Source organism: Solanum dulcamara, chromosome 12 (genome assembly GCF_947179165.1).
Source record: "Solanum dulcamara chromosome 12, daSolDulc1.2, whole genome shotgun sequence".
Taxonomy (NCBI): domain Eukaryota; kingdom Viridiplantae; phylum Streptophyta; class Magnoliopsida; order Solanales; family Solanaceae; genus Solanum; species Solanum dulcamara.
Window position 1 is genome coordinate 12,620,071 of NC_077248.1, and position 12,169 is coordinate 12,632,239.

Sequence of the window (12,169 nt, forward strand, 5' to 3'; positions counted from 1 at the left end):
GATTTACATAATACTACTGTTTCAAGTTTTATACTTCTAAATTTTTGGAATTTGATTGAGACGTTCAAAGTTCAAAGGAATGAAGAAATTATGAGTAGTTTTTATCTCACTAAATAATACATTCATATTTCCCCCCTTTTATTTCCTCCAAATGGATTCATTTTTAAGACGATTTTTCATCATTTCAAGTTTACACAATTTGCCTGAATAAGATAATATAAAATAGAACTGTTAAATAAAAATATATATGAACAATAAATACAAATTTGTTCTCAAAAAGCTAGATGAAAGAATTCTAAATAAAGGTATATATGAATTTCGTTGAATAAGTTCAAGGCTTCTTACTGAAATTTAGCTTGAAGACCACAAGATATCGTTAAACCGACCCTGCTCAACATATAAAAAAAACAATTATTTCACATAGGGGGGTAAACAGATTTTCGAAATCACATATGTTCATGAATCAAGAATTTTTCCTTTAATTTGTTACAAAGAGCAAGGATAAGAAACCTCAATCTTTACAGGTAAACTATGATACACTTGTATTTCTCTCCTCTTCTCTCCTCTTCCTTTATGTGGGAATTATGCTGAATACCTAACAAGCAGCCTATCATTTTTTTCACTTCTTGGAAAACAAGCCCAACAGTGTTATCAACAACAAATAACAAAAACCAACCATTCAAAAACCTTCATGTCTCCCGTCGCTCTCAACCACAGATTGTTTTCTTCTGCTGTTCTTCAACTCTCGACAAACTTAGCTCTGAGTTAACCCTTGCTTCCCTTTCTTTTGTTACATGGTGACACCATTTCCCTTTCACATCGTCGCCGATTTCACCTGATGACATTGAGTTGGGGTAGCTCATCTGAAGCATTTATAAGATATCATAAGCATGTTCCACTCAGTAGTCAGTACTACAAAAGTTTGAAACAAAATCTTCCATCGAGACAAGCCTTTTCATAGAAGGTGTAAGGTGCAACGTATGAAGCAACCAAAGAAATCTCAGATCGTCCCACAAGCTACAGCGAAACATGCCAAAAAATGGCACAAATGCATTATATGGAGATATTCTACAGCACATATCACAACCAACATGACGGATTTTGGTTCAATTTTCTAACGATGGAATTGTTGCAATTGTTGATATTAAGAAAAAGGGAACTTGGACCTAACTCAACCACAAAAGTTCACTCGTGAAATGAGAATTGTCTCAAACCATATAAGAAGACAACAATCCATTCTCTCAGTCTCGATCAATGTGGGATACATAACACCTTCCCCTCCCAGCACGCCCAGGCCTAGACATCTAGTGCACGGGCAACAATAGCATGAGGGGCCAACACTGGATAAACCAACAATTTGGATGGGTCTAAACCCAATACTATGTTAAGAAACTGAAACCGGGTCGCACTCGAGCTAGCTTCATGATGAGGTGAGGATTGCCTAAATTCATATAAAGACGCAACAGCTCATTTCCTCAACTAATGTGGAACACTTAACAGTTGATATCACAGATTGCATGCTTTCTTCACTCTCCTCAGCCTCCCCCTTCCCCAAGCACCAACAGAGCAAAAGTAAAACCTGTGCCATACAGATTTTGCATCCATATAATTGAAGTTAGTACCAACTTCTTCATCCCATTACATTTTCAACACTACTGACTCACTTTTCTGGTTTCATTTCAGACATAATTTGAAAAAGGGTAGCATGTCTATGCCAGGAATCACAGAGATGGCATTGGTAATTTTTAGCATTACTTAGCAGATACTTCTAACTGTTTCATTGCCGACCTCTTTCTAACTGTTATTTTCACTCTGATACTATCTATAATAACCAGATGATAGTGAATACAGAAAGCTAATGAAACACTGGGGAAAAAAATCCTAATGGAGGTAGAGTTATTATTTACTTCCTACTCAAAAAAAGGGGGATATCTAGGCATGATACAGAAAGATGGACAGACAAAAAAAAATTAACATTATACAGGAGTAAATGACTTACCTACCTACTTCTAATCCTGCATGCCATAGGAAGCCAAAGTATAGGGAAACTCAAGGAGCTACACGAAAATAGGGTGATTGACAACATAAACAGGAGGCACTAGCTTGTATCATGATCTGGCTTAGACATAATATAGCTGTGATTTTTCTTCAGAATCTCTGCTTCTCTAGCTATCTGGATGTCTGAAGGGCGGAAACTTTGGTTTATAACTTTGACAATAAAGCGAGGAAGCAAAGCCAAAACTATAATAAGCAAAATTGAGAGCCAGTATGTAGGCGATTTTGCCAATTGAAAGATTGTACTGCAAGAAGATAAAAGAAATAAGTTAGTACCATGCCATAGACCTCAATAACTTTAAAAAGGCTTAGACCCAATATTATTGGAATTCACAAGGAAATACTAACTTATAATTGGGGAAGACAGGTATTAAGTCCAGCACCACCAAGCAACCATATGTGATAATAATTGACCCCCATATTGCCATATGAGTAAATATCAACCACCGTTGTACGTCCATGGCCAAGTGCATGTTTACGAGGATCACAACAGCGATTGTCCATAAGCTACCTATACTCCATATATCAATATCACTCTGATCATAGATGAACAATGGTACATAAAAGAGTACAAGACTCTGCCACACTGTATCAAGCATTGTGACCCAGAAGAGTTTCATGTTGTAACTCTCCTGTCTATAGCCAGCAGCATAGAGTTTTGGATACTTCAGTAGTGTCTTATGACTTAAGTCCTTGTCCAGAATACCAACAACTAAAGTAGGTATGGAAGTATAGATGAGAGAATAGAACACACTACTCCAATCTGTCAACGCAGATGTTGTAGAAAAGGCTGCATACAATATGTACCTAAAAATTACCAAGTACAGGAATATAGTCAGATGACAAATGCATTATTACTTTAGTGTTGCATCATCAAACACGAGAATTTGACAACACTTAAAAGAAGAGGAAAATGCATGACAACACTTGCGGTTTTGATAAATCAAACTCAGGTATTCACAATGTAGAATATAAATATTAAGAATGCGTCCTCAGCATAGCAAAAATATGTTGAAGGCACAACTTACGAAGGGAAGAACTCACTCTCTCTATCCCAGTTTGCAGAGTTCCTTGGTAAAATTTATTGATGATGCTAAAGTACAGGATTCCACAGAGATGAGTAGGTAAATCTCTATTACTTCATTTTCAGTCAAACTAAACATAAGGGAAGGATAATGCTTCACCTAAAGAAGACCCAGTCAGTCTCCCCTCCCCCATCCTTTAACCAAGCATAGTTTATGAATCAGTTTAATTTCCGTTGTCCTCAAATGCAAATCAAAGCCAATGCTACCAGCATGAACACACACAACTCACATCAACCATCTGGAGAGTAGACCCAATGTTTTGAGAAGAGTGACAATAAAGAAGCAAATAACCGATATGCTTTCCACTCTCCTTACACATGAACTGCAAACTCATCGTGAAAGTTTCCTTTGCCTTCTTAGGTCACGAAACAGTACTGTCAAAGAAAAGCCTCTTTTCTTGGCTTTCTTGGCATTGATGTTGCATTGTACAGTGATTCAGGCCAGCAGTTTTAAGCAAATGGATGAAAATCTGACAAGTCCATAACCACTTTCCACAGTGCTATACTGAACATCAATAATCTTCTTATACTTAGTTTCTCTAATTTACAGGAATAGTTTCTCTAATTTACAGGACTAAAATATTATTTCGATCCTCTCCTTTTTTGCTTCACATAAGAAACCTTCATTATTTCCTATCAAACAAGAAGGTTCCCTACATGCAAAATAGGGAAATGTTGTAATATGTGGGTAAGTAGATAATGCAAGTTTTAAGATATTCGGGACAAGGCGGGAGTGGCTCCCATGGTGGACAAGATGATGGAAGTGAGGCTGAAATGGTTTGGGCATGTGAAGAGGAGATGCACAGATGCCCTGGTGAGGAGGTGCGAGAGGTTGGCTATGGAGGGTATGAAGAGAGGTAGAGATAGGCCAAAGAAATATTGGGGAGAGTGATTAGACAGAACACGGTACGCTTGCAGCTTACTGAGGACATGACACAAGATAAGAGGATGAGATCAAGGACAAGGGTAGAAGACTAGTAGAGAGTATTATTATTATTACTCACATACTATCTTGTTCTTTGATCTTATTTTTACTTGTTTAATTTGCTTTGCTTATGGTATTGTGTGTTGCTGCTATTGTTCCCGTCTCCAATAAGTTCAGCATGACTGCTTCGCTGTTGTATCTCCTTTTTCATACGTGATTTTTATATGCTTCACTTGAGTCGGGGGTCTATCGGAAACAGTCTCTCTACCTTCACAAGGTAGGGGTAAGGCTGGGTACACAACACCCTCCATAGACCCCACACTTGTGAGATTACAATAAGTATGTTGTTGTAATTTCCCCCCTCAGATATTGTCTCTTTCAATAGCTCGACCTTTTCTTGAACTAGCCAATTACTGACTGCTAGATATCTTTACCTTAATGTTTTTTCCCAAGCAGTCCCAAGTATAATATCAGTAAAGTTGTCATTAACATCCACAAATCCGTACAATAATATGAATATTTTGCAGCTCCACCACTGGTACCATCACTGATTTCCGTATATTTTGATACGTAGCATATAGCATCGACAATATCAACAGACATTTCCACCACACTAGTATTCTTTGGATTTCAGTTCAAGCATCTGTTGAAGTTTTTTAAAAAAAATGAAAGTCTGTTAAAGACTTAAAGTTCCCCTTATTAGTAGAAGAACTTGGCTTTATGCATTGACAATGTTCCCGAACCTATTTAAAATAAAAGATGAATTCTATAGAGAATACTAAAACTAGAAAAGATCTCAACAAAGAGACAATGACCAATCTCGACCCCAAAAAGAATCAAATAGAATAAAGAGCATCACATCACCATAAATTTTCAGTCACGAAGGAGGAAGCAATTTATAGTCAACGCAAAGATTAAGTACCACTCTCATCCAGCAGAACTCAAAATCCTAACTAAACATTAGACAACTTTCAACCATGTATCACCAAATAGCATCAGCAGACAGACAAAACTTGACCCACAATTAAAACATCAATAAAAATCTCATTTGGTTCAGTATCTCTGCTCAAAAGTCCCCATTATATTGGATTCTACCACACATGTACAGCAGCAGCATCTTTCAAACCCAGCAGACTTCAGAATTATACATCCTTGATTATTAAAAACTGCCAATCGACCCTCTTCTCTAACCCACCAATCGTCTAACCTAAGACGATATAGACTTATAGAACCACCTATATCTGAGTCGTTTGACAACTAAAATGCTCAAGAGACAAAGCCTATAAAGAGATTATATGGCTTATTGATAAAGAAAATATACAAATGGGTATTAGACAAACGAAAACTAGTTCAGATCAGGCATGCGATGCGTTTTGGATAAAAAAGAAAAGAAATATCAGCCATGAGCTCTTCCTCAAGCCAGATGTACATGTTCCACTTGTTTAAGAGATGTTTTGTTAATAACCGAGACATCTCTGAGGGCTATGGCGGAGAGTTCAAACTCAGTGGATAATAACTTAATGTATTATGTAGGTTCTCCTGATTTCGGTAGAATGTTTTATACATGAGTTCTCCCACACCAATAAAATTATTTCTTAATGAAAAAAAAGTTATTTTGATGTATAGGTTGTTGCCCAGATATCATATAAAAGAATGCAGGCCAGAAGGAAAAAGAAGAATACCAGAAAAGCATGAAAACAAAAACAGCATTTCTGTAGAAGTTGTAAAGAACCAAATAACCAACTCGCTGATAATTCCAATGTCCGTGCACAAGGAGCAATCTTTTCAGAAACCGAAACTGTCCCATAGCAAAATCTGATGCCATCACTGCTTGCCGCCCTTCTTGACCACATAATCCAACACCAACATCCGCCATTTGGATCATTGAAACATCATTAGCCCCTGAGCAAGTTTTTAAAATTAGGTGCAAACAAATGCAGAAAATCATCCCATGAAATGCATCACAAAAAACAGTAAGGCAATGTACATGAAAAACCTTGAAATATGACTCCAAAAAATGACTTCATTACTTTATGCACAAATCATAGAATTGCCAAGGTTCTGACATAAGTTTTCCCTTGTACAGACAAGGCATCGGATGTAGCTAACTCACCATCACCTATGGCTAGTGTCATATCATCTGTGCGGCTCTTTATTAGGTCAACAATTCCAGCCTTCTGCAAGGGAGCAACACGACAGCAAATCACAGCCCTACATGAGGTTGCAAGGTCGAATAGCTGTGGAAGGATTGCAATCACACATTAGGACTCAAGCTACAGAGAAAAAAAAAAAGAGGCAAAGTATACCCGCAACATGTATATTATCACAATAAAGCCCTAGAAGGGAGATATGGTTCATACCTCGGTCTCAAGATCTTTCTCTAAGATGTATACGAGACTATTCCCATCAATTATGAGTGCCAACGGTCCATCAGAAACTCCTTCATCTCCTGCATGCGACTCTGGCAAATTACTTGAGTTCATACTAGCAGAAGCTCCGTGATAGCCATTTTCTGCATCACTCTGGCATGTTGAGATTCGACTACAACAACTTGCAGGGTTTACCCTATATTTGATTTTAGCATCAAACAATAACCTCTTGCATTCATTTTCTGAAGTGCCATTAATGATGATCCGCTGCATGTCTGAGGTCAAGAGTTTGCAAGACATACCAATTGAAATTGCCGTTTCTTGCTTATCCCCAGTAAGAACCCAAACCTTCATTCCTGCTTGGCGCAGAGACTCAATAGCTTCTGGTACGCCCTCTTGTAGTTTGTCCTCAATTGCACTGGCCCCTAGTAAAGTTAAGTTGCATTCTATAAGAGATGCTGTTTGGCGCAATTTTGCTGATCTGTCAGTCAAAGATGTGCTAGCATCCTCATACATGAATTGCCACTCCTCCAGTTCCTCTCCCGTAAGATCCCTTGCAGCAACAACCAGAGTCCGCAAACCTTCAGATGAATACTCATTCAAATGATTAAGAGTAACATTTTGTAAATCGTGGTGGCTTTTGTGGTCTTTCCTTAAAATGCTAAACATCGTAGTATCAGCCCCTTTGACCAAAACTTTTACAGAACCACTTGGGAATCTGATAACCACAGACATTCTTTTGCGTACACTGTCAAACTCATGCAGTCCCAAGACATCCAACCTGCAGCAACCAATAAATCAGTCCACAATTGTGAAGGACGGAGCATAGATTACTGCATGAAAAAAGATTTATTTACAACTAAATAAAACAAAGTAAGCAAGAAGAGAAAAGTGAAATTTAAGGAGAGAAGAAACTATGCTTTGGAAACATATCAATGTCATAGATAGAATACATCACACCTACTAGACTAATCCACAATATTTAGTTAAGTTCTAAAAAGCGTCCATGTGCAACTACCACCAAATTAGAGATTTTGAGTGAGAGCAACTACCTTAGTTTCTCGCCATTGACATCAACCACAATATGACCAGATGTCCGCTCACAGAGTGTATATCCATATGCAGAAGCAGCAGCAACTAGTGCTTGTTCGTCAGGAGATTCACCTTGATACTCAATGGTGCCAGCAGTGTCATGCACTTCATCCAAAGACGAACTATGGGTAAGAATAGGAATCACGGTATTACATGCTGCCAATGTCATAAAGAACTCATGTGCAGCAATCCTCTCTTCCCCGGCTAGCTCAATATGTAACAATTCCATAAGTTCAGAATCAGTTGGAATTTCTGAGTTAAGCCTCAATTTTCTTCGACTCGAAGGGACAGCTGTTGGTTCTGCGCAAAAGATCACAAAAGAAATTGTCCAGTCTGCAGCACAAGCATAACTAGGGAAAAGAGAAATCTCAAAAGGAAACATCACATAATGTAATGCAGTTCTCACTTCAATATCATTTAATCTGCAAGGATATGCATGCGCACAATTACCTATTATACGCCTATATCATTGAATTGAATAGTAGCAATAATTAAATAAATAAGCATCTTTTTTATGAAGTAAATAAACTCCATTAAAATGTAGGTAAAAAAACGCGAGTATACAAGAGGTATAACAAAAAAAGTTGAAAACCTACCCAAAAAAAACATGGTTTTATGCAAAAGACAAACAATCGTCTATTCAACAAGGAACCTCATGGTTGCACCAAAAAGAATAAGGGATAAGAGGTTACTCCTCAATTAAACAAAATTCATCACTACACCTTCAAAAGCTCTCCTATTTGTCTCTTTCCAAACACAGCAAACATAAATGAAAGTGGGGCAATACTCCAACCTTGTGTCTTCCCTTTCTTTTCCCAACACACCAACTAAACATTAAACACTTTACCATGTCTGGCATCACCTAAGAGATCCCAAACCATCCCAAAATTTTCCATCATAACCTCGAGACAACCCAACAATGTAGAAGGAGGTGGTCTACATCTTCGTCTGACACCCTACACATAAAACTTCAACCAACACTAGTACCTTTCACTTCCTCAGGTTCTCGACCGGCAAAATGACCACTAAAAGTCACACCCTTGAGTGCTAGATGAAAGAAAGATAGATAAGATTTTTGTCTCTCGTTTTTTAATCAGTTGTTTCATTATTTTTATTTTTTCATGCAAAATTAGAATTTATTATCAGGATAGTTGGATCTTTTATTTTTTTAAGAAAATCAGTCACTGAACAATATCATCTCTAGCTACACAAGTCAACTAATTGGAGCCTTTGGTTCCATTACTTGTATGACACATACACAAGATTTGAATAGCTTGTACAATTGCATTTGAAAATGAGATCATTCCCTAATATCTAATGAACTCAAATATAAGGAAAAGAAGGAACCACATCAAGTAAGGCTCAAACTGACTGCAATAGATACAGATATTACTGTTGGCAGATTGGGGGTTTTGAAGCTGGAGTTACAAACCTGTTATTTAGTAAAGAGCATCTAGTTTGTACATTCCATAATGCGAGGTCACAATCAAGAACTATAATAAGCATCTGAACTTGAAAAAGATGTCCATACAAACTCTTACTTGAGAAAAGACAGCACCATCAAGGAATGAATCATTAGCCATTTGGCATTTCTTATGTGGTGAAATCAATGACTAACTAACATCAACAGCAATAAAAAAGAGACTGCATTCTGGACTCCTATTTCTTTCTTCTAGTTATTAAAAACTCTCCATTTTTCTATATTAAAGTCTTAAATAACCTCTTATTCCTTCCTCGTTACTTCTTTTGTTGCATGTGTTACTTCGATTTCTTTTCACAATGCATAATAGGTAAAACACTTCTAGTATTCTACATCATTGATTGTACATAGTCTGATAATACTAATAGTAATACAGGTTAAAAGATTTAAATTCTGTTTGAAAAGTACATTGTGTATGATATCCATACCTCCAAAATCCGTGTCTAATGATGCACCTGCAGCAGAAAGGGCTCTCCCATAATTTTTTCCCCACACACTTGCTCTTTTAAATTCCATCTTATTTTCAGTAAGTGTTCCTGTTTTATCTGAAAAAATATAACGTATCTGACCCAAATCCTCATTGATATTCAAGGATCTGCACTGAAACCTTGAATTACTGTTACCATCATACATGTGCCTGTCTCCAATCATGAAATACGACTGTCCCAAGCGAACTAACTCCATCGTGATGTAAAGAGATATGGGTATCATTATCTGGAAAACTATGACGGAACTCAAAAAAGAAAAAAATGTTTCCATAGGAATCCCATAATATCTATACCGTTTACCAGGATGTGTTCCTTTTTCAGAGTAAGTTTTCCGGTAATAAGGCAGGGTATCAAGCTGCTTCTCGTGTTCTTTCAGCCATACACACATCCCAGATGCTACTGCCAAGCACATGACGAAAAGAAAAACAGACAACCAAAGTGTTTCCCGATTCATGTAGGTCTCCAACCTGCTTCTTTTGGAAGGAGATGCCGCACTGTTTAGCATAGCCTTAGTCTCTTGACCAGCATAAACTGCCACTCCCATTGCCCATTCTGTGTTCTTCAGCTGGCAACCACGTAAGATAATATTTGATTGGCTGAGTGGAAACTTATGCCTGTTCAACTCCATGTTGGCTGTGAACTCGTAGATATTCCTGTTAGGCTGTTCACATCTGATAACTCCCGAAAAAGTCTCCACTTCACTCACTAATGAAGTTGTTTCTTGCCTAGCATACCTTGTCTTCAAGTTTGATTCACCATCTAAATTCATTGTCTGGATATAAGCAATCCCACTAGGATCACTTGTTCCTAACAACACCATATCACAAGGAATCGTCTCATCAGCAAGGATTTTCACAACCTCACCAACCCTAATATTCTTCCATCTTTTTAACTCAAACTTGCCGAATTGAAGTACTAGAGCCTCCCGGTTATTCTCATTCCTATCTGACCTGTGTCTTCGCCAATCCTCATAACCATCTTTTATAGCAGTCACAGAAAGCACAAAAAGAAGAGGAAAGAGAGATACAGTTCTCCCAAAAACTGCAAGAGGTGGAAGCTGATTCAGAGCAGCAATTGCTAAAAAATATAAATAAGCAACCCTGTGGAACTGAATGAAGAGATTTTTAGGTAAGAAATTTATTATTGTATATTTGCTAGTTCGGATTTCATTTCCAGTGAACTCAAATTGATCGTTGGTCTTTTTTGGATCATTAACATGAATCAACCTAGCATTATTTCCGTGTAACAAGTCATTCTCCAGCTGCATACTTTTTTGAAGAAGCCTCTGAGATTTGTTTAGCTTATCCTGGCCACGGGATGAAGCCCTCGACTCATCAAGATGTCTTTGGGATGATGTCCGAGTGGACGCTGCTCCAGATGAAGCCACCCTAGAAGAATCACTGGATATTTCAAAGGTCGTTTGCTCGAGCGGATGGTCTGCAGTACCACCCCATGATACAAGGCGTTTCCTCTCCCGTGAGGAGTATTTTGATGAAAGTTCAGCTGTCCCATTTCCGCTCACAAGTGTAGAAGAATGTAGCCTAGAATTCTTTACACCCAATGTATCTTCTAGTTGTTGATTACCTTTGTCCACCTCCTCCTTTAAGTCACATAAATTGGTCCTCGGTGACTCATCCAAATCAGCAGAAGCTGATGCATTCTGGGGAAGACATCCCAACGAGCAGATCCCCAATGATGAGTTATTATGATGGTGAGGGCTTGGTGCAGAAGAAGGCTCAGATGGTGACAGCAATGGCTTGCCGGAAGTCATAAATACTCCTCCAATGAAATCGCATTGGAAAGTATCAAACTAAAACCCCAAAATTATCTCAAATCCCTGAATTATCCACAGATTGACTTCCCAAACCTTATTTTTAACCCCTGGTAGCTGAAAATCTTGAACTTGCGTTTTATTCCAGTATCAAACACATGGAGTACGAACATCAAAAAGGCACAAAATACGGACAAATCCTTATTTACCTTGAATTTCCCATTGAAATGCTCAAACAATCTATAACTAGAATACAATCACCAACAAGGCGCTGTGCTCAAACTTTGCACCAATAGGTGATGGAATCTCTTGCTTAATCCTCAAACCGCTTGTGATAATGCAGATTCCAAAGAACCCCACCAAAAAAAGATGATTTTTTTCCTGTAATTCAACTTCAGGCGATAAAAATTCAAAAAACTGACAAATTCACATGAAAGTTGATGCATTCACCAAATAATTGAAAACCCACCCGCCAAATGAAGAAACATAAACAGTGATTAAACTAGATCTCAAAAAAGGGACATAATTGAAAGAAAAAAAAAATAGAAACAATATGCCTTAACTAAGACGCAAATTTCCTAACAATGCAATTGAATAGTGAAGATAACAGATCTAATTAACCCAAAAACAAAAAAGAAAGACAGATCTAGGAATTGCGATGAATAAAACCTGATCAGCTTAATTCACCAAATAAAAAACAAAACAAAAGGGCCAAAAAACAATTACCTATTTTTCTATTTGTAGTAAAGGCAATTTCAAAATTATCTTGTTTTGGAGAATGTTGATGGAGACGGAGATCGACCGGAGAGAGAAAGCGTGGAAGAAGAGAGAGAGAGAATGGTAGAGCAGAAATATTGGCTTTATTTGGGTTTTCTTAACTCGTCGGTCTCTGCCCTCCTCTTTGC

At 37.7% G+C, this 12,169-nt stretch overlaps 1 protein-coding gene across 6 annotated transcripts; it reads right to left on the bottom strand.

The window, feature by feature from the left end:
* Window positions 1-231: 231 nt before the first annotated feature.
* LOC129877100 (phospholipid-transporting ATPase 1-like) lies at window positions 232-12,169 on the bottom strand. 6 transcript variants are annotated; one of them, XM_055952582.1, is made up of 10 exons: window positions 11,991-12,169; window positions 9,434-11,645; window positions 7,486-7,825; window positions 6,425-7,214; window positions 6,178-6,301; window positions 5,747-5,966; window positions 2,404-2,862; window positions 2,000-2,300; window positions 677-863; window positions 232-387 (listed from the first exon to the last, which is right to left on the bottom strand). In XM_055952582.1, the coding sequence occupies exons 2-8, from the start codon at window positions 11,262-11,264 to the stop codon at window positions 2,099-2,101; spliced, it is 3,966 nt and encodes a 1,321-aa protein (XP_055808557.1). In that variant the 5' UTR covers window positions 11,265-11,645; window positions 11,991-12,169; the 3' UTR covers window positions 232-387; window positions 677-863; window positions 2,000-2,098. The 6 variants fall into 6 exon arrangements, with proteins under 6 accessions (XP_055808557.1, XP_055808556.1, XP_055808554.1 ...); XM_055952581.1 differs by lacking the exon at window positions 232-387 and having other exon boundaries at window positions 422-863; window positions 2,004-2,300; XM_055952579.1 differs by lacking the exon at window positions 232-387 and having other exon boundaries at window positions 422-863.